General features: G+C 46.2%; 1 protein-coding gene across 16 annotated transcripts in view; it reads right to left on the bottom strand.

The window, feature by feature from the left end:
• The window catches only part of LOC132235769 (protocadherin gamma-C4), a 158,477-nt gene that overhangs the window by 81,288 nt on the left and 53,891 nt on the right, over positions 1 to 23,298 (bottom strand). The window contains exons 1-2 of one of the 16 annotated variants that reach the window (XM_059698682.1): positions 2,447 to 2,841; positions 74 to 1,702 (exon numbers count right to left, since the gene is read on the bottom strand). The exons of 9 other annotated variants lie outside the window; for them this stretch is intronic. In XM_059698682.1, coding sequence (XP_059554665.1) covers positions 74 to 1,702; positions 2,447 to 2,491 — 1,674 coding nt within the window. In that variant the 5' untranslated portion in view covers positions 2,492 to 2,841. Of the gene's footprint in view, positions 1 to 73; positions 2,149 to 2,446; positions 2,842 to 4,625; positions 7,500 to 9,003; positions 11,431 to 14,152; positions 16,804 to 19,255; positions 21,863 to 23,298 lie in introns of those variants that run through there. 6 more of the 16 variants (XM_059698679.1, XM_059698661.1, XM_059698678.1 and 3 more) reach the window with 6 other exon arrangements.

Below are 23,298 nucleotides of genomic sequence, written 5' to 3'. Positions count from 1 at the left end.
TAAAGATGAAGCAGTACACCTGAAATATGAGAAACTAGTAGAATATTACTGAAGACACAGAAATGAAACTCACCGGTGTTAGGGTCTCAGGATGCGAAGTCAAATCATTCCCACTCTGAAGTGGAATTAAGGGCCCAGAAGAATCACCACAAACTATGTCTTGAGCGGAATGCAAGGGCTCAGTACATTTTAAGAAATTAAACTCTGTCTTTCCAGCTTGGGCCACGCACAGATTGTAGGAATAGGGCAATGTTCCCTCACTGTAGTTGGGGGGAACCACAGGTCCAGACTTGGAGCAGAAACCAGGTTGAAAGCAGCTCCAAACGGAGGGACTGGAGGAGCGACGAAGGTGCAGGGCAATCGCCAGAATGATGGACAGGAGAAAGAGCACTGAGATCAAGGCCAAGGCCACTACCAGATAAAACTGCAGCTCAGCCTGGGGGTCAGAGGGCTTAGGACGTTCGCTGAGATCCGGAAGGGCCTCTTGTAGGCTGTCAGCAAAGACCAGGAGCAGCGTGGCGGTGGCTGAGAGGGGTGGCTGTCCCCCGTCCCGCACGGCCACCAGGAGGCGCTGGCGGGCCGCGTCCCTGTCGCCCAAAGCACGAGCTGTGCGCACCTCGCCGGTTCGCAGCCCCAGGCTGAAGAGTCCGGGCTCGCTGGCCTGCAGCACGTGGTAGGACAGCCAGGCATTGTGTCCCGAGTCCGCGTCCACCGCCACCACCTTGGTGACCAGGTAGCCCGGCTGCGCGGCGCGCGGCACCGTGTCGAAGAGCGCAGAGCCGTCGGGCCCCAGCGCCGGGTACAGCACCCTGGGCGCGTTGTCGTTGCGGTCGCCCACCAGCACGCGCAGGCTCACGTTGGCGCTGAGCGCGGGCGAGCCCTGGTCGCGGGCCTGCAGCGTCAGCTCAAAGGCGCGCAGCTGCTCGTGGTCGAAGGCGCGCTGCGCGAACACCACCCCGCTGTGCGCGCTCACGGACACGTAGGACGACAGCGCCCGTGGCTCCAGGTCGCTGGCCACGATGGAGTAGGACACCTGGCCATTGGGTCCCAGGTCGGGGTCGGAGGCGCTGACCTGCGCGATGGAGGCCCCGGGCGGGTTGTTTTCTGGCACGTGGACCAGGTAGGCTGGCTGCTGGAAAACCGGGGCGTTGTCGTTGACGTCGGTGACGCGCAGGGTGATGGTGGTGCTGGAGGAGAGGGGCGGCTTGCCCCTGTCAGTGGCTGTGATGGTGACGTTGTATTCTGGAGTCCGTTCTCGGTCTAGGGCCCCATCTGTCACCAGCTTGTAGTAATTATTAGAAGAGGAGTAAATCTTGAAAGGAACATCTCTTTCTATGTTACACATGACTTCGCCATTTCCTCCGAAATCCCAGTCCCGTGTTTTGAAGAGGGCCACGACCATTCCTGGTTGGGAATCCTCCAAAATCTCATCCGAGAGAGACGTGATGATTATTTCTGGGCTGTTGTCGTTTTCATCTAGGATTTCTATTATGACTTTACATTGGGTGGAGAGACCACCTCCGTCTTTTGCTTCCACTTCCATGGTATATCTTTCCATATCCTCAAAATCCAATGACTGGTTATTCTTAATCAGGCCTGTTTTCTCGTCCAGTGAGAACATGTGCCTGGTACTCTGAGCAGTGCTCCTGAAGTGGTAGCTTATTTCGGCATTGGCCCCCTCATCCTGGTCAGTGGCTGTCACCTGCAACACGGAGGACCCAGGGGGCAGACTTTCACTTACACTGACTCTATATTCATCTTTGCTAAACACCGGGGGGTTATCATTGGTGTCTTTGACAACAATTTCTATTCTAACGGTGGCACTTCGTGGCGGGTCCCCTCCGTCCAAGGCCGTTAGTATCAAGCGATGAGACCGCTGCACCTCCCGGTCTAGAGGTTTCTCCAAAGATAACTCTGGGTATTTGCCACCATCGGAATTAACTCTAACCATTAACTTGAAGTAAGAGTTAGGATTTATATGGTAGTCTTTAATTGAGTTCATGTTTATATCGGGGTCAGTGGCAGGGTCAAGGGATATTCGTGCACCTGCGGATACAGACTCAACAATTTCTAAATGTATGTCCTTTTTATCGAATTGAGGGGCATGGTCATTAATATCCTCAACAACCACAATGACATGGAAAATGTTTAAGGGATTTTCCACCACGGCTTCCAACTGCAACTCACATCTTCTCCTCTCTCTGCAAATCTGCTCGCGGTCTATTCGGTCCTTCACCAGTAAGTCCCCGCTCTCCCTGTCTATACTGAAAAGCAGCTTCTCCGCGCTAACTCGCAGCTTCCGAGCTGACGCTTCCTGGACACTGAGCCCTAGGTCCTTGGCGAGATTCCCCACCACCGAGCCCTTGGCCAGCTCCTCAGGAATGGAGTAGCGGATCGGCTCGCAGAACGCGCGGTAGAACAAAGGCAGCAGGAAGGGAAACAGTACCTGCGGCCGGCCGGCCCCGCGTCTGTGCGCGCAGCTCCCTCCCATCGCGCGCTCTAGTTCTCGCTGGGTCCCAGTCTCCGGAAAGACGAAGAAACGCAAGCCACAGTGTCACGGGAAGAGCATTCGTCCCAGGACAGAGCTGGGAATCCGTTCGGGCTGAAGACAGTCTGCGCGGCCAGGAGCCCCACTGTGGTAGCCGGTTTCCTTCTCTCTGTGTTGGTTGCTGCGCAGGAAATCCCAGGCTAGAGGCTGAAGAATGCCCGCCGTCAGCGCTCGCCCTGCACTGGCCGACAGCGGCGCCCAGAGTCTCCGTGTGGAACTGCAGTCTGGCATTTTAGTGTTGAATCCAATTTATCTCCAGAAGATATATCTCCCTCTTCAAAAGTGCAGTTATATAATAGCCCCCAATTTTTGTTTACATCGGATGCCTATATACTTAGTGTTTTCACGAAATTTATTATGGAATACTTCAAGTTTATACTAAAGCAGAGAGCATTATTGAATCTTAATATACCCATCACCCAAATGCAACAATGATCAACAAAGACCATCTTTGTTTAATATATATTTCCTTCTCTCATTATTTTGAAGCAAATCCAAGATATTTTAATTAACTTCTTTTAAGATGAGACATTGAGGTGATAAGACTTTTATCTTTTTTTAAAAAGACTTTTATCTTTAAGCATATTCTATTATATAATCTGTTACCCGTGCAGAAGTCCTACCTAGTTTAAGAAAACTATAATTTAAGATTTTCCACACTCTGTCCAGTCATTCCTCCAGTGATACTTGTGTTCTTCTTTAAGGGCAGTGACATTTTTTCCTACAGAATAGTAGTTACCTACCTTGACACAGAAACCTTCATCAATAGCAATTTTTCAAATTAATACATATTTTAATATTGGTGAATACTAAGTAATAAAGATTAGTCTCCAGGGCAGAAGCTTTAACCAAAAGATTTCCTTACTGCATGGTTAAAAGTATGACTACAGATGATGGTTTACTTTTTTCCTACTACATTAGAAATAGAGAATATTTGAAATAATTATAATGTCTGCATGCTATAATAAATTCCCAGACATACTAGCTTTGTATCCAGCATGTCTAGAATAGCATTTTGAGTCGACTGCAAAGCTTATTTTCAAAGCCTCCTAGAGTGTCATTTATTATTTGAACTGAAAGTATGTGTAAAATCAAATTAAACAAACATTATTTTTTCCCGATAGCTAAAAGCCAGTAAAATATTGTTTGAACCTTATTAGCAGTTCCTGAAAATATTTTCCTAAATCATTTCCCATAACCAGATTTATTTCTAGCCTCAAAAGTTGAAGAACTGAGCCATAAATAACTTAATCAAAGGGTACTTTTTATTTCCCTTACTTTCCCCTCTCAGAGTGTTCAGTCTCAGAAACCCCTCTTGAGTAAGCATAAAGTATAGGAAAGAAGAGTTTCAAGCTATTAATAAGTTGACCTTATAGCATTAGGGAATTAAAACCTTGAGAATATGAAAACAAGGATATTAAAATTTTCACCATTAAAAGGATAAAACATGCTTTAATTGGGGTTGGAAGTACATGATAACTGAAGTTTGAATCTTCCTCAGAAATGATCTTTAAATGTAAACAATCTCTACACACATTAGACTGAAAAAGTCACCTCAAAGGGGTGTTGTCCTGTCATAGAAATAGAAAAGCAGAAGCAGTAAACCCAGACCTTCAGTTGTGTCTCTGAGAGAATGCATTTGCCTTCTCATTAATTTACCCTTACAGGATAGTATAGACTATAGTGATCTTTTTTTTTTTTTTTAAAAAATAAGAATTCCACAATGTGGCCATTGGAGATAACAATAAGTTTCAGGAATGGAAAACCAGCCTTAAAATTAGTAGTGAACCAGGATAACTAATAAAGCAACCCCATAAAAAAACCCTCATGTTAACCCCAGATCATGAGAGCAGTCCCAAAAGGAAGGTTTCATTGACCCAATGAATTATTACGAGAAAATGCAAATCATGTCAGCGATGTAACCAATAAATGCTTTCTATAGATGTTAGAACAAAAATTGGACCCAGTACAAACTTAAATGGTGAAAAATATGTTATTAACAACATATCCTACCTTAAGTACAAACACTTGGAGAGAAAACCAATTATAATAGAAAGAAAGAAAAAATGGAACTCACTGGAACCAAAGGAGTGTCTTCTACAGGAAATTTTGAATCATCTGAAAGGCACAAAGGATCCTTTTTCTCACAGCTCTCTTGGCTGATGAGTGTATCTGCATAGTTGGGCTGAGGGAAGATCAGGTGACTTCTCCTAGAGTCTGAAGTGAGGGAGAACTCATGGGAATAGGTCTGCAGGAAAGCCTGGACCCCATCCATACCCACAACGTGAGAAGCCTGCATGCCAGCCAACCCATTTCCTGAAGCCTGGAGCAGCCGTGATGTGTGCCAACGTCTAAGCCTGAGAGCCAGCAGGATGATAACAAAGGCAAGGAAGACACAGGAGACCGCAGCCACTGCCACCACCAAGTAGAGCGTGAGGTCCGAGGCCTCCGGGGTGGAAGGGATCTCAAGACTACTCAAGTCAGTCAACACATCTGGGATGCTGTTAGCCACAGCCACAGTGAGTGTGACTGTCGCTGAGAGAGGGGGCTGGCCATGGTCCTGAACTGCCACCACCAGGCTCTGCTTGAGGGCATCTCTGTCCAGCAGGGCCCTCGCGGTCCGCACCTCACCTGTGTGCAATCCCACCACGAAGAGCCCTGGTTCGCTGGCCTTAAGCAGGCGGTAGGACAGCCAGGCATTCTGGCCTGAGTCTCTGTCCACCGCCACCACCTTGGTCACCAGGTAGCCGGGCTCTGCAGAGCGGGGTGCCAGCTCCACACCGGTGGAACCATCGGTGGGGATGGCGGGGTACAGGATCTCTGGCACATTGTCATTCTGGTCCAGCACGAACAAGTTCAGTGACACGCTGCTGCTGAGGGGTGGCTTCCCACTATCACTTGCCCTAACCTGCATTTGAAGATCTCGAAACTGCTCATAGTCGAAGGAACAAAGCGCATAGATCACACCAGTATCTGCATTGATGGAGACATAGGAGGAGAGAGGCACCCCTTGGACGGTGCCTTCCTCCAAGGAGTAAATAATTCGGGCATTCTCACTGCCGTCAGGGTCATGGGCTGTCACAGAGAAGATGGAGGTGCCTCTAAGGTTGTTCTCCAGGAGGTAGCCCGAGTAGGAGGTCTGAGAGAAGGAGGGTGGGTTATCATTGATGTCAGCCACGTGCAGAGTGATGTGAATTTCTGTGGACAGGGGCGGTGTTCCTCTGTCTGTCGCAGTCACTGTGATGTTATATTCAGAGATTTTTTCTCGGTCAAGAACTTGGGATGTCAACACTCTATAATAATCTTCTATTGACTCTTCTAATCGAAAAGGTAGGATCTCCTGGATGGAACACACAACTTGACCGTTCTTCCCAGAGTCTTGGTCATGCGCATTGAAAAGAACGACTACTGTTCCTGGAGGAGCATCTTCCCCCACTGGACTAAACAGAGATGTAACGGTCACTTCGGGTCCATTGTCATTTACATCTTCCACCGAAATGAGCACTTTCGTCCACGCCTTCAACCCTCCACTATCTTCTGCTTGTATTTCCATTTCATAAAATGCACATTCTTCATAATCTAGGCTCTTTGCTGTTGATAGTTCCCCAGTTTTTTCGTTGAGCTGAAATAACGGAGATTGTTTTTCACTGATTTTCCAGAATTTGTATGCCACTTCTCCATTGGTTCCCTCATCCGGGTCGCTAGCTCTTACAGTAAGCAGCTGGGTGCCAGGGGGCACGTTCTCTGGGACGGTCACTTGGTAAATCGGTTGAGAGAACACCGGGGCGTTGTCGTTCACATCCAACACTGTCACTAGGATGTGCACCGTGCTGGAGCGAGGAGGCTCGCCGCCGTCGGAGGCGCTGAGGACCAGGTGGTGAGCAGCCTCTTCCTCTCGGTCCAAGGCGCGCTCCAGCACCAGCCCTGGGTTTAAAGTTCCGTCGTCTCCAGTTCGCACGTCCAGGGAGAAATGGCGATTGGAGCTGAGCTGGTAGCTCTGCAGGGCATTCAAGCCCACATCCGGGTCAACAGCCTCTGGGAGTGGATAGCGTGTGCCAGGCGCCGCGATTTCGTTAATATTTATTTCCAGATTTTCTGCCTGGAATTTTGGGGCATTGTCGTTCATATCAGTGACTTCTATTTCTATTCCATAAAGCTGCACTCTGTCTTCAACCAGAACTTTAAAGTTAAACAGACACCGTGGGCTCTGGGCACAGAGCTCCTCCCGGTCTATCCTGCCTGCGGTGACCAGGCTGCCGCTCCGCGGGTTGAGAGCGAAAAGCTGCGTCCTACCTCTGGAGACGATGCGGACTCCGCGCTCCGCCAGCTCCCGCGGCTCCAGCCCCAGGTCCTTGGAGATGTTGCCCACGACATAGCCTTTTACTGTCTCTTCAGGCACGGAGTAGCGGATCTGGCTGGCCCGGATCTCCCACAACCTTCCCAGGAGAAGGCAGAGCAGGACCAGTCCTCTGTGGTGCCGGCTATTCATTGGAGCCGCCATTGTTGCTTCACTCCGGATTTTAATCCCCCCCAGACTGCTTTTTCCCACGCTGACTCCTTAGGTTCTTTTCTCCTCCTGCAAATTAAGGTCGTCTTTTTCCTCAGGAGAGACCCGAAGTGCCCCAAGTGAGGAGGCTGAGTTTTGTTGCCGTCCCGGGGTTGGTACGTGGGATCCGCGGGGCTTTGTGTAGTTGGCAGATTCTAAAATCCGGAGGGAGCGCTGATTGAGTTTTTCCTAGAGTTGGTGAACAGCGGCGCTCAGAGTCCTACGCAGTTACTACACTCACAGATACGCAATACAGCACTTGTATCACAGATGATCGCAGGAAAACACTACTCTCTTCTAATTACGATTTTAGATTTCGCTAATTATTTCTTACGTTCATATTTCAAAAGCAATCATCTTTGTGGATGTCGTAGTGGAGTGAAATTTCTAGTAAGTGTATTGTTAAATCGCCAGTTTTCTTAATATCAAATTAACTTTAATTTTGGGTAGTCTAGCTTTCTCTCTATTTTAAATTTTAGACATATATGTATCTTACATAATTTATATTGAATGAATACATGGATAGATTTTTCACTTTGAAGTTATTTTATAAGGTTAATTATTTTTATAGTAAAATTCCTCGAGTAAGGGTTCCTTAAAATTTTATTTGCAAAGTAATTTTAATTAGGCAATAGATGTAAACTTTCTCACCTAATATTACTAAATTTAAAACGCATTGGTTTTTAAATTTTACATATTTGTAATTGTAAAACTTATGCTATATAAAAACATTTTAGTTTTCTATGTGAATACATGATGCATTTGGAAGATTCAAATGAACATACACTGAAAAGCAGGTTTTTCATTTCAGTCCTTCCATGAAGAAATCATGCAATTTTAAAGTAGTCTTAAACTTCTTATTCTAAGAGTCACTGAAACTTATGTAACAACTTGGAAAAAAGAATACAAGAAATAGACAAGTGGTTACCACTAGAAAGGAAAAAGCAAGTGCCTTTATGATAAATTTCAGCCGTTTGCAAAGGCCCCATTTACTGAAGCAGTTCCTAAAGGAAACCAACAAAAGACTGGTGCTTATTTAATGGCAACTTTATATATGCATGGTTTTTGTCTTTAAAATGGAAAAGTTATCATTCTCTTGTCCTCCTACAGATACAATGATGATGACAGAATTTCTAGTTATGTTTCGGGCACCAAATAATAACACAAATCTAGTGTGTTCCCCTTCGTTTCAAAAAATAGAGGCCAGAGATGAGAGTGTTAGAGGCAGTAGCATTTCCTTTTCTTTTATCAAGTCTCTCCTGATACCTATACTGTGAAAGGAAGAGGAAGAGTTTGCATTCAAGAAAACTTGAAGGAACTTAGAAAATGATTTGGACCTTCTGTTGAGGTACTTGAGTCTCCTCCCCCCTCTCACACACACCACAGATTATTTTTTCTTACAATTTTAAGGGATTCAAAAAATCATGGGTAGGTAGATATAAGGAATAAGACATGAAGAATAAACATAAACAAGGAAGAGAAACAGTACCAGCGTAATCAGTGAAGGAAAATACCTGGGTGTAGTTTCTTTGCTCTAAAGGATTAAATGATTGCCTACTTTAATGTTTACTTATAATACAATATTTAACATGTTAAATGGGGAGTGAGACAATTAGTGGGTAAATTTCAATAGCTTTGAAAAAGAAGTAAGAAATTGGTACAATAATTTTGCTGTGAAAAAAGAACACACTCTCATCACTTTGAAAATCCAAACTTGGTAAGATAACTCTGTTTTATGGCACATAACTACTCCCAATTCAACACTCCCCTTGAAGAATGAAAGCTCAGCTTTTTGACAGGCTATAATATCCCTAAAACAACGCACTAGACTCGGAAGTGTAATATGTTTTCATATAAATACAGAAAATTGGGTCATTGCTGAAAAGGACGACACTTAAATGGAACTCACCGTTGTTAGTGTTTCAGGACGGGAAGTCGATTCACCAGAACTACAAAGTGGAAATAAGGCCCCAGCTGAATCACCACAAAGTATGTCTTGTCCTGAACTCAACTGCTCATTACATTTTAGAAAATTAAACTCTGTCTTTCCAGCTTGGGCCACGCACAGGTTGTAGGAATAAGGTAAAGTCCCTTCACTGTAGTTGGGGGGAGCCACAGGTCCAGACTTGACACAGAGACCAGGTTGAAAGCAGCCCCAGGTGGCGGGGCTGGAGGGGCGTCGAAGCCGCAGGGCGACCGCCAGAATCACCGCGAGGAGGAAGAGCACTGAGATCAAGGCCAAGGCCACCACCAGGTAGAACTGCAGCTCAGCCTGGGGGTCAGAGGGCTTAGGACTTTCGCTCAGGTCCGGCAGCGCCTCTTGTAGGCTGTCAGCAAAGACCAGGAGCAGCGTGGCGGTGGCTGAGAGGGGTGGCTGTCCCCCGTCCCGCACGGCCACCAGGAGGCGCTGGCGAGCCGCGTCCCTGTCGCCCAAAGGTCTGGCCGTGCGCACCTCGCCCGTGCGCAGCCCCAGGCTGAAGAGCCCGGGCTCGCTGGCCTGCAGCACGTGGTAGGACAGCCAGGCATTGTGTCCCGAGTCCGCGTCCACCGCCACCACCTTGGTGACCAGGTAGCCCGGCTGCGCGGCGCGCGGCACCGTGTCGAAGAGCGCAGAGCCGTCGGGCCCCAGCGCCGGGTACAGCACCCTGGGCGCGTTGTCGTTGCGGTCGCCCACCAGCACGCGCAGGCTCACGTTGGCGCTGAGCGCGGGCGAGCCCTGGTCGCGGGCCTGCAGCGTCAGCTCAAAGGCGCGCAGCTGCTCGTGGTCGAAGGCGCGCTGCGCGAACACCACCCCGCTGTGCGCGCTCACGGACACGTAGGACGACAGCGCCCGTGGCTCCAGGTCGCTGGCCACGATGGAGTAGGACACCTGGCCGTTGGGTCCCAGGTCGGGGTCGGAGGCGCTGACCTGCGCGATGGAGGCCCCGGGCGGGTTGTTTTCTGGCACGTGGACCAGGTAGGCTGGCTGCTGGAAAACCGGGGCGTTGTCGTTGACGTCGGTGACGCGCAGGGTGATGGTGGTGCTGGAGGAGAGGGGCGGCTTGCCCCTGTCGGTGGCTGTGATGGTGACATTGTACTCCGGGGTCTGTTCTCGGTCCAGGGTCCCGTCTGTTACCAGTTTATATGAACTTTTGGATGAAGAGATGATCTGAAAGGGGACTTTACCTTCTAATCGACAATTAACCTCCCCATTCTCCCCAGAATCACGGTCATGGATTTTGATGAAAGCAATTAGAGTTCCTGGCACTGCGTTTTCCAGAATCATTTCCACCAGAGAATGGAATGTAATTTCTGGACTGTTGTCATTTTCATCTTGAATGTTAATTTCAACTGTACATTGTGCAACCAGTCCTCCACCATCCCTTCCTTCCACGACCAGAGAATACTCCTTGATTTCTTCGTAATCCAGTGTCCGAGAAGTGGTAATTTCCCCGCTCTTTGAATTCAGATGGAACACTTGCCCCGTCCTGTACAAAGAATACGTTATTTCTGAGTTGAGGCCCTCATCCAGGTCGGTGGCTGACACCTGCAGCACAGTGGTGCCCGGTGGCACGTTTTCTGAAAGCCTGACTCTGTACACGTCCTGCTTGAATACAGGGGGGTTATCATTGGCGTCAGTGACCTGGATCTGGAGCTCAGTGGTACCGCTTAGGGGTGGATCTCCGCCGTCCAAGGCAGTGAGGACTAATCGATGATGATTCTGTTGTTCCCGGTCTAAGGGTTTCTCCAATATCAGTTCCGGGTATTTACTACCATCTGGTTTCTCCTTATTTATCAAGGAGAAAGTAGGACTTAGAGAGAGTTTGTAATTCTGCAGAGAGTTTAGGCCAGCATCGCCATCTTCCGCTACTTCTAATATAAATCGCGTGCCCGGCAGTGTGGACTCACTTATTTGCAGCTCAAAGGAGTTTTGCATGAATTTGGGAGGGTGGTCATTAATATCCTCGATCTCCACGTTCACGTGGTAAAAGTTCAACGGCTTTTCAGCAACAGCCTCCAATTCCAGAGCACACACTGGCTTCTTCCCGCATATCTGCTCCCGGTCCAGCCTGCCGCTCACCAGTAAGTCCCCGCGCTCTGCGCTCACAGTGAAGTAAGGCTTCTCAGAGCTGACGCGCAGTTTTCGAGCCGGTAACTCGCGGACACTGAGTCCCAGGTCCTTGGCGAGGTTCCCCACCACCGAGCCCTCGGGCATTTCCTCGGGAATCCGGTAGCGCAGCGGCTCCGAGAGCGCCGGGCAGAACAAAGACAGCAGGAAGGGAAAGAGCACCGGCCGCCGCTCAGCCCAGCCCCTGTCCCCAGCGCCGCTCCCCATCCCTCTTGCTCCCCTCAGCGTGCTCACCGGCCTGAAGACGCCGGATGACCAGTAATGTCTGTGTCGCGGATGTCCAGAGCCCCGAGCAGCCTTTAGTTCCTGCGTGGGGGTCAGGGTTTCTTCTTTTCCAGGGGAGGGAGCGGTGGAAAGGCCAGCTCTAGCGAGTGAGCGGAGGAAAGCGAGCTGCGGCTGCGCGAGGCGATCACCAGCGCCCAGCTCTCCACTCTGGCCAACAGCGGCGCCCAGAGTCCGCACTATGAAACTGCAGCCTCTGCTGCTTCAGGCTAAGGAACTACAGTAATTATAATCGTGTACTGGACTAAACAAGCCATGTTTTTTTGGTTACTATATTTACATCTTAAATTATAAGACCTTCTTTAAGGTATCTGTACTCTTGTTTTCAAATTATTAGACATATCGCGTTGGGTTTTTATACAAACCCACATATACAGTGTAGGGCAAAAGTAGGTTTACAGTTGCTCATATGGAGAATAATACAATAATTAATAAATAATAATACAAGAATAAACTGGGTTCCACATACTTACAACTGTAAACCACTTTTTACTCACCTGTGTTGGTGCATTCATTTCCCCATCCTACAAACATACATTGAACTCTTGGCTTGTACTTGTTAGTGGTGATATAACAACGGGAAAATCATAGGTATTGCCCTCAGAGTTTATCATCTACTGATTTCACAAATTCATTGTCTTTATTAGCCATGACATATGAAATAACTTCTTTCTTTTATTCATTCCTATGTTTTGCCCCAACATTTCTACATAATTAATGCTGTTTCACATCACATATATTAAGATAATATCAATACTGTTGAAATTACTGGTAAAGTTGTGCAATTCCTTACTAATCCCAAACACCTCCTACTTCTGATATTATCAATATTGTTTATAAAATTAATATATTTTTTACTCTTTTTACTATCTCAGGAAATATTCATTCCATAAATACTGTCTCAATGATTAGCCAAGCTATGATCTACTCTACCTTCTTCTTCATATCTCAGAATTACTTGGCCTATGTCATACCCAATGGAGTATGTAAAAGTTACTGGGGAAATGTTTATCTATTCTTTAATATAAAGTCACAAAGGGATATCACAGTAGGCTGCATTACTTCCTTATCTATGTACCTATGTTGTACTGAAGTAATGACTTTGAAATGGAAGGAGCTGAGCTCATGGTAAGTTTACTTAAATACATTTACTGAATATAGAGACATTTATTCTATTTTTTTACTTCATTTTAATTTTTTGACAATTAGTGAATGTTTTTACCAAGAGAAAGAATTTTCTTTTTTATCAGGACAACTTTCCACATACTTTTTAAAATTGTAAAATACCAAAAATATAGTTGTCCCCTCAAATGACTGTGCATCCAAACACTACAGAAAATATAAAGTTAACTCCCACCCACTGTATATGCAAAATAGGAGGGAACACTGCACTATCCTTGGGAAATATATATATATTTCAGAGAGGAAGGGAGAAGGAGAGAGAGAGAAACATCAATGATGAAAGAGAATCATTGATCAGTTGCCTCCTGCACGCGCCCTACTGGGGATTGAGCCCGCAACCCAGGCATATGCCCTTGACCAAAATTGAACCCGCAACCCTTCAGTCCCTAGGCAAGCGCTTTATCCACTGAGCCAAGACGTCTAGGGTGGGAAATGTCTTTTTTTATTACTAACAAATATTTTATTGTATTTTCTATTTACTCTTGATGACAAGTCAGGGGTTAGTTTCATTAAAATGCTATAACAAGGAATATAGAAGCCATACACATAGTCCAGATGGAATAATTTTTAGTTGATTAACTTGTTTAGAATTTGTGTCCATGAAACTTCTGTTCTTTCAACTAACATTCTCAAACTCTCTTACCATGAGTACACATTTCACATGGCTGCACCATCAAAGCAATTCATTAGAACTCTACTGAAACATGGGATTCTGTATTTTACAAAAGTCTCTTTCAACGGTTTAAATGACATTTTATTTCAGGCTTGATTTTGTTGTTTTGTTTTTTAGGGGGAGGAGCAATGTCTATTTTGGACTTTAGATTCCATGTCTCCATTTGTGTGAGCCTGGGTGAACATTGACACACAAATTCAACATTTAGGGAGAGTCAAACCTACAACCAGGATCCACCATTTAAAAAGTGTTTATATTTGGAAATATAAGAAGCCTTAAAGTTTTGAAGGGTACTAATGCAGACACAGGGTTCAGAAAAGAGATTTAAAAAGAAGGAATCTTTCAGAGCTTAGTTTTAGGTTCAAACCTTAAACACATGCTAAAATTCTGTGATCTATTTTATTTCTACTAAGATAATTCAAGGATTTAGGAGTCTCAATAATTTTCTCTCAGTCCTAATTTAGGAATATATGTATTCCTATATAGAAAACAAACTTAACTTCTGTGGTTGGGCAACTACTTCTTAAGTGAATGAGTGATAAGTGATAATTATAATTACAGTAAAATATGGAAGGCTTTAAAAGGTTGAGAGTTCACATTTAAACAATCATGTCCAATCCTTGGGGAAAGCAAATAAAACAAACTATGATAATTAGAGCTCAATGTTGTAGTATCACCACTAAAATGACCCCCATATTTAGGGTACACCTTAAAACTATTTTAAACTTTCTGCATAATACATGTTTCAAAACACATAGATTTATAAAGAATGTAATGCCTCTGAGAAATAATGTAAACAAAAATTAAACTCACCTGAGCCGAAGTAGCTTCGTCCTTACCTTCGTGAAAATCTATGGGTGTTAACAAGGAACCATTTTTTTCACAGCTCTCATGGCTTATGAGTGTATGTGCATAGTTGGGCTGAGGGAAGATCAGGTGACTCTTCCCTGAGTCTGCAGTGAGGGAGACCTCATGGGAATAGGTCTGAAGGAATGCCTGTACTCCTTCCACACCCAGAAAGCTTGAGGCAGGCAAGCCCACCAACCTTCTGCCTGAAGCCTGAAGCGAATGAGACTTATGCCATCGCCATAGTCTGAGCGCCAGCAGAACAACCACAAAAGCAAGGAAGACACAGGAGATAATGGCCACAGCCACCACCAGGTACAACGTGAGATCTGAGTCTTCAGAGTTGTCAGGGTTCTTCATGTCATCCAGGCCAGCCAGGACCTCTGGGATACTGTCTGCCACAGCCACAGTGAGTGTTACAGTGGTGGAGAGGGGGGGCTGGCCATGGTCCTGGACCACCACCACCAGGCTCTGCCTGAGCATGTCTCTGTCCAGCAGAGCCCGTGCAGTGCGCACCTCTCCTGTGTGAAGTCCCACCACGAAGAGTCCTGGCTCACTGGCCTTGAGCAGGCGGTAGGACAGCCAGGCATTCTGACCTGAGTCTCTGTCCACTGCCACCACCTTGGTCACCAGGTAGCCAGGCTCTGCAGAGCGGGGTGCCAGCTCCACACCAGTGGAACCATCATTGGGGAGTGAAGGGTAGAGAATTTCAGGTGTGTTGTCATTCTGGTCCAGAATGAACAGACTTAGTGAAACATTGCTGCTGAGTGGAGTGTCCCCGCTGTCCCTGGCAGTCACCAGTAGCTGTAGGTCTCGGATCTGCTCATAGTCGAAGGAACAAATTGCGTACAGCACACCAGTGTCAGAGTTGATGGAGACATAAGAAGAAAGAGGTGCCCCCATGATGGTGTCCTCAGTCAGAGAGTAAGTGACTTGGGCGTTCTTGCCACTGTCAGGGTCATGGGCGGTCACAGAGAAGATGGAAGCTCCTCTGGGGTTGTTCTCCGGGATGTAGGCTGAGTAGGAGGCATGAGGAAAAGTGGGTGGATTGTCATTGGTGTCTGCCACATGCAGGGAGATATGAGTTTCAGTAGATAAAGGCGGGGTTCCTAGATCTGAGGCAATCACTGTGATATTGTACATGGAGATCTTCTCTCGGTCCAAATATTTCCATGTCACTAATCTATAATAATTATCTATTGATTTTTCTAATTGAAAAGGTAAATTATCATGTATGTAACAAACAACTTGACCGTTCTTCCCGGAGTCCCGGTCATGCACATTCAAGAAGGCAATTACTGTTCCAGGAAGAGTGTTTTCCAAGACTGGGCTAAACAAAGATGTAACAATCACTTCCGGTCTATTGTCATTTATGTCTTCCACCGAAATGAGCACTTTGGTCCTCCCCATAAAAGCCCCCACATCCTCTGCTTGTATTTCCATTTCATAAAATGCACATTCTTCATAATCTAGGCTCTTTGCTGTTGATAGTTCCCCAGTTTTTTCGTTGAGCTGAAATAACGGAGATTGTTTTTCACTGATTTTCCAGAATTTGTATGCCACTTCTCCATTGGTTCCCTCATCCGGGTCGCTAGCTCTTACAGTAAGCAGCTGGGTGCCAGGGGGCACGTTCTCTGGGACGGTCACTTGGTAAATCGGCTGAGAGAACACCGGGGCGTTGTCGTTCACATCCAACACTGTCACTAGGATGCGCACTGTGCTGGAGCGAGGAGGCTCGCCGCCGTCGGAGGCGCTGAGGACCAGGTGGTGAGCAGCCTCTTCCTCTCGGTCCAAGGCGCGCTCCAGCACCAGCTCAGGGTTTAAAGTTCCGTCGTCTCCAGTTCGCACGTCCAGGGAGAAATGGCGATTGGGGCTGAGCTGGTAGCTCTGCAGGGCATTCAAGCCCACATCCGGGTCAACAGCCTCTGGGAGTGGATAGCGTGTGCCAGGCGCCGCGATTTCATTAATTTTTACTTCCAGATTTTCGGCCTGGAACTTCGGATTATTATCATTGATATCAGTGATTTCTATTTCTATCCCCAAAATTTTTCCTCTATCCTCAACGAGGATGTTGATATTTACAAGACACCGTGCGCTCTGAGCGCAGAGCTCCTCCCTGTCTATCCTGCCCGCGGTAACCAAGCTGCCGCTTCTCTGGTTTAGAGCAAAAAGCTGCGTCCTACCTCTGGAGACGATGCGGACTCCGTGCTTCGCCAGCTCTTGAGACTCCAGCCCCAGGTCCTTGGAGATGTCACCCACGAAGGATCCTTTGTCGCTCTCTTCTGGCACGGAGTAGTGAATCTGTCCCCTCCCAATCTCCCACAGCGAACTCAGGAGCGCGCACAGCAGGATCAGCTCCCCGCGTCCTCCGTAATGCTTTGGAGCGGCCATTGTTCTTTCGCTATGGAATCCACTCGGAATCTTCATTGGGCATAAGTGTCTTGTTCACCTTTATGCTGCAGGCTCGGAGACCCCCTCGGAAAGCCAGATTGTCCCAAATGTAGGACGGAGTTTCGCTGCAGCCCTGCAGTTGATTTGTGGGATTTGCAGGTCTTAGAGAGGTGAGAGCCCAGAGTATCCGGATGGCTTTTGGTTACATTCATCTCCAAGTTAGGTGAACAGCGGCGCTTAGAGCCCTAAACAGTTACTGCACCCACTTAAAATTGTAATACTGTTTGCTAGATTACAGAGGGGGAAAATACTTCTTGCTTTCTATAGTTTGCTTTGCATTTATTTAATTTGGCCCTGAATTTATATTTTAAAAGTAATTGCCAAGAAGTGTGGGATGAAGTAGATTTTAAGTCTTACAAAGTATTATAAAATGATCAGATTTATGGGTGAGCATCACATTAAATTACTCCTATTTCTGGAAGACATTTACTTTTTAAAAAAGAAATTATTAAATTTTATTCATTATGCTTTAAGGTTTATTATAAATGTTGTCAATATCTATTATCAAATAAGTAGAAGCTCCAGTTGTCACTCGCAATTAATTCACTCAGACTAAAATAGACCTATTGAGATGATTGGCTCAGAAGTTGTTTTATTTTGTTTAAACTAATTAATCATTATAGCAAGATTTTTGTAGGTATTTGCTTCTTAATTTTCTTTTTCTTTTAAATATATTTTATTGATTTTTTTTACAAAGAGGAAGGGAGAGGGATAGAGAATTAGAAACATCGATCAGTTGCCTCCTTCACACACCCTACTGGGGATGTGCCTGCAACCAAGGTACATGCCCTTGACCGGAATCGAACCTGGGACCCTTGACTCCGCAGGCTGATGCTCTATCCACTGAGCCAAACTGGTTAGGGCTTAATTTTCTTTTTTAAATGCCATTTTAAATTACACATTGATAATGTTTCAAATTAACGTTGTAAAATGCTAACAGTTTAAGTTCTACTTTCAAGTTTTATCAGAGGTTATACTGATTTGCTTCTTTATTTAAATTATTTATACTTTTTCTATTTGAAAACACTTGAAAGGCACAAATGAATTTACAATAAAAAGTAAATGTCCATCCCATTTTTCACCAATGAGAGAGAATTTAAAGCAGACAATTAAATTCTTAAAGTAGACATATATTCTAAAATTACTTTTTTAAAAATATATTTCTTTATTCATTTCAGAGAGGAAGGGAGAGGGAGAGAGAGATAGAAACATCAATGATGAGAATCATTGATCCGCTGCCTCCTGCACTCCCCTTACTGGGGATCGAGCCCACAACCTGGGCATGTGCCCTTGGCCGGAATCGAACCCAGGACCCTTCAGTCTGCAGGCCAACGCTCTATCCACTGAGCAAAACCAGCTAGGGCTCTAAAATTACTTTTACTTTTATGAGTATTTTGGTCAAAAGAACCATAAAATTCAAGGAAAACACAAAATTATAAAAAAGTGCCAATACAAACAAATGTCTCCTCAATGCTTTGTAAAATGGCCACTAATTGAAGCAGTTGCTAAGGGAGATCTAGCAAAAGGCTGAAACAATGTGTTATCATCTTGAGTATATACTTGTTTATATACCAGGTAAGCAATTTTGTCTAAAATTTTAAGAATTCAACTCTACATTTTTCCTAGAGACAGTAGAATAACTAAGAGATGTCTAGCTTTATTAGTTTAAGGTTGCAAGAAAAAAAAAGGAAGTTAAAAACATGATCTTTTCTTGGATGGAAGAGTCTATAGAATGAGCTTCAATACAGATTAATCCTGAAAAGCAAGTAGGAAGAACATACTTTTATCTTCTGATGAGCATAATGGACCTACTACTAAGTCAAAAGATTTACACACACACACACACACACACACACACTAGTACATTGCATGGAGTTACAATGGGTCCATCTACAACAAAACAAAACCCCAGGTTTCTAGGTGCTTTTGAAACAAAAGGGGAAGCAAATAGAGACAAAACGTTGGATTAGTATGAAAACCATAACAGTTAAATCAGTTAAGAAAAATACCTAATTTTACTTTAAAGCAGCGGTTCTCAACCTGTGGGTCGCGACCCCTTTGGCGGTCGAACGACCCTTTCACGGGGGTCGCCTAAGGCCATCCTGCATATCAGATATTTACATTACGATTCATAATAGTAGCAACATTACAGTTATGAAGTAGCAACGAAAATAATTTTATGGTTGAGTCACAACATGAGGAACTGTATTTAAAGGGCCAGAAGGTTGAGAACCACTGCTTTAAAGGCTTATTTAAATGACTACCTACTTTTACATTTATAGTGTGGCAAGGCTGAAGAAAAATCATGAATTAAGTGATAGAAAGAAAAATTTAGGGGAAAATCTCAAGCTTTTACAAGAGAGCCCATTGCCTTGTATAATGTTTCCCTTTGTAGATAAACCCACACCCTCAATCCTTCCTAAATCTGAGCCTGGAAAGATATCCCTAAAAGACGCATAACTGCTCCTACTTCAACCTCCCTTGAAGAATGGTATGACAGTTTTTAGACTAGCTACAACTTTCCGAAGACAACCTTTAGATTTGAAACTGTATGTTTCCCTGTGAACATGGAGAACCGGGTAGGCCAAAGGTAGCAGGTTATGCGTAAAGGAAACTCACCGGCTGGGAAGTCGACTCACTGGAATTACAAAGTGGAAATAAGGCCCCAGATGAATCACCACAAAGTATGTCTTGTCCTGAACTCAACTGCTCATTACATTTTAGAAAATTAAACTCTGTCTTTCCAGCTTGGGCCACGCACAGATTGTAGGAATAAGGTAAAGTCCCTTCACTGTAGTTGGGGGGAGCCACAGGTCCAGACTTGACACAGAGACCAGGTTGAAAGCAGCCCCAGGTGGCGGGGCTGGAGGGGCGTCGAAGCCGCAGGGCGACCGCCAGAATCACCGCGAGGAGGAAGAGCACTGAGATCAAGGCCAAGGCCACCACCAGGTAGAACTGCAGCTCAGCCTGGGGGTCAGAGGGCTTAGGACTTTCGCTCAGGTCCGGCAGCGCCTCTTGTAGGCTGTCAGCAAAGACCAGGAGCAGCGTGGCGGTGGCTGAGAGGGGTGGCTGTCCCCCGTCCCGCACGGCCACCAGGAGGCGCTGGCGGGCCGCGTCCCTGTCGCCCAAAGGTCTGGCAGTGCGCACCTCGCCCGTGCGCAGCCCCAGGCTGAAGAGCCCGGGCTCGCTGGCCTGCAGCACGTGGTAGGACAGCCAGGCATTGTGTCCCGAGTCCGCGTCCACCGCCACCACCTTGGTGACCAGGTAGCCCGGCTGCGCGGCGCGCGGCACCGTGTCGAAGAGCGCAGAGCCGTCGGGCCCCAGCGCCGGGTACAGCACCCTGGGCGCGTTGTCGTTGCGGTCGCCCACCAGCACGCGCAGGCTCACGTTGGCGCTGAGCGCGGGCGAGCCCTGGTCGCGCGCCTGCAGCGTCAGCTCAAAGGCGCGCAGCTGCTCGTGGTCGAAGGCGCGCTGCGCGAACACCACCCCGCTGTGCGCGCTCACGGACACGTAGGACGACAGCGCCCGTGGCTCCAGGTCGCTGGCCACGATGGAGTAGGACACCTGGCCGTTGGGTCCCAGGTCGGGGTCGGAGGCGCTGACCTGCGCGATGGAGGCCCCGGGCGGGTTGTTTTCTGGCACGTGGACCAGGTAGGCTGGCTGCTGGAAAACCGGGGCGTTGTCGTTGACGTCGGTGACGCGTAGGGTGATGGTGGTGCTGGAGGAGAGGGGCGGCTTGCCCCTGTCGGTGGCTGTGATGGTGACATTGTACTCTGGGGTCTGCTCACGGTCTAGAACTCCGTCTGTCACTAATTTATACGTGTTTCTCGAATAAGTTAGCAATTTAAACGGAACCTCACCTTCTAATTTACAAGTAACTTCTCCATTGTCTCCCGAATCCTTGTCACGGACTTTAAGTAAAGCAATGTATGTTCCTAGCCTGGTGTCCTCCATAATAACATCTGTGAGAGATTGAAATATCACTTCTGGGATATTATCATTTACGTCTAGGACTTGTATCTCCACGGTACATTGGGCAATCATTCCTCCACCATCCCTTGCTTCCAAAACTATGGAATATTCTTTGACTTCCTCAAAATCTAGTGTATTTCGAGTAGTAATTTCCCCAGTAGTAGAATTCAGGTCAAACTGGGTGGTCTGGCCTGCTTCAGTGAAACAGAAGGTGATCTCCGCATTGACCCCCTCATCCTGGTCGGTGGCCATCACTCTAAGCACAGTGGTGCCTGGGAACACGTTCTCCGGAAGGCCCACCCTGTATAACTCTTGGCTGAACACTGGAGGGTTATCATTGGCATCAGTCACGAGGACTTGTATCTGAGCAGTGCTGCTTAGGGGTGGATCCCCGCCGTCCAAGGCAGTCAAGGTCAAGTGGTAGGACTTCTGCTCCTCCCGATCTAAAGGCATCTTCAATACTAGCTCCGGGTATTTGCTACCATCTACTTTCTCCTTATTCACGAGTAAGAAATGCTCACTGGGACTGAGCTGATAATTCTGTAATGAGTTGGTACCAATATCTGCATCATGGGCAGATCCTAAGATAAATCGTGCCTCGGGCTTTGTGGACTCACTTATTTGCAGCTCAAAGGAGTTTTGCATGAATTTGGGAGGGTGGTCATTAATATCCTCGATCTCCACGTTCACGTGGTAAAAGTTCAACGGCTTTTCAGCAACAGCCTCCAATTCCAGAGCACACACTGGCTTCTTCCCGCACATCTGCTCCCGGTCCAGCCTGCCGCTCACCAGTAAGTCCCCGCGCTCTGCGCTCACAGTGAAGTAAGGCTTCTCAGAGCTGACGCGCAGTTTTCGAGCCGGTAACTCGCGGACACTGAGTCCCAGGTCCTTGGCGAGGTTCCCCACCACCGAGCCCTCGGGCATTTCCTCGGGAATCCGGTAGCGCAGCGGCTCCGAGAGCGCCGGGCAGAACAAAGACAGCAGGAAGGGAAAGAGCACCGGCCGCCGCTCAGCCCAGCCCCTGTCCCCAGCGCCGCTCCCCATCCCTCTTGCTCCCCTCAGCGTGCTCACCGGCCTGAAGACGCCGGATGACCAGTAATGTCTGTGTCGCGGATGTCCAGAGCCCCGAGCAGCCTTTAGTTCCTGCGTGGGGGTCAGGGTTTCTTCTTTTCCAGGGGAGGGAGCGGTGGAAAGGCCAGCTCTAGCGAGTGAGCGGAGGAAAGCGAGCTGCGGCTGCGCGAGGCGATCACCAGCGCCCAGCTCTCCACTCTGGCCAACAGCGGCGCCCAGAGTCCGCACTATGAAACTGCAGCCTCTGCTGCTTCAGGCTAACCAGCTACAGTAAGTATAATCGTGCGCTGGACTGGACAATTTTTATGTCTATGTATTTATTAATGTTTAATTTGTACCATTATCCCATTTCAAAGTTTTAAGGAAATCACATAGATTGAATACATACACTCTGTTTGTTAACATAATTATTCCCCAATCTTCAAATCCACAGTAGTAATAGAAAGATGACTATAACAGACTTGGTCAAACGATCTCGGAGTACAGTAATTTTGAATACTTATTAGTTAGCAATACATTGGATAAAGTTCTATGTTTCTTCCTTTGTTTCTTTTCTCCTTGTTTTTACATTTTGGGTATCTCCATGTTCATTCCCTTCAATTTTTTTCCCAGAGAGCATCAGTAATTTTCTTTAAAAGGGCACAATTTATACTTACCTCCAAATACCTCTCTTCTTCCAAAATTGTTTCCGTGATTTATTTATAGTAATATTACCTGATTTTAAATTCTAGTATCTCAGTCAATGACATAATGTAGCCAGAAAAGGAGTTAGCCTATCCCTCTCCGTCCCATTACACAATTATTTTCCTAGTTATGAAATGTAACATCACTCCTCAAAGTTATCAGGGGAATAACATTTTACCTTGCAACACAAAGTGACTAACTATGGTCTATTACCCTGAGGCATAGTTCTCACTTCTGTACTTATATAACATCCCATGATGACTTCAAATAAAGATAGTTCCAAGAAAGTTTATTTGCAGTAGCTCATGAGTTTAGTGACAATTTCTCCCCTTTTTTAAAAAAATATTAAGCATCTAATAAATTGGGTAGGGTAATTTTCTTTTTCAATATGCCTGATAACCATATTTCTGCTTCACAGAATGTTAGTAACACTGACAGTTCCACAAGTGACTGTACATTTGAACACTGCAAAATATGTAAAATATACTCACAGTATTACACATTTTCTTTATATGGAAAATATCAGCAAACACACACTCTACTAGAAAAACTGTTTAAATTAACACTCAAAAGGTTGCCACAAACAAGATTACCTTGTCATCAACCCCTTCCAGATGCTAATCAATTGACGTATTGAACTGTACTGAAATTTTATACTTAGAGCAGCAATTTTCAACCAGTGTGCTCAGGTAGGCACACTGGTGTGCCTCAGAATTTTTAAAACATGCAACACCTGATTATTTAGTCAGGGGAACTGACCTCTTTTCCCTTGGATTGTCAAATAAAAAATGACAACAGCCAACACTACTATAGTCAGCCGGTGCAAATGAATCAAAATTATACCTATATTTTGTCAGATCAGCAAAAAATATAGTTTTCAGTGTGCCACATAATTTTAGTAACTAGTTATGTGTGCCATGAGATGAGAAAGGTTG

Source organism: Myotis daubentonii, chromosome 5 (assembly GCF_963259705.1).
Source record: "Myotis daubentonii chromosome 5, mMyoDau2.1, whole genome shotgun sequence".
NCBI classification, from domain to species: domain Eukaryota; kingdom Metazoa; phylum Chordata; class Mammalia; order Chiroptera; family Vespertilionidae; genus Myotis; species Myotis daubentonii.
Note: the sequence above shows the minus strand (reverse complement) of the source record. Positions and strands in the feature narration are given on the sequence as shown.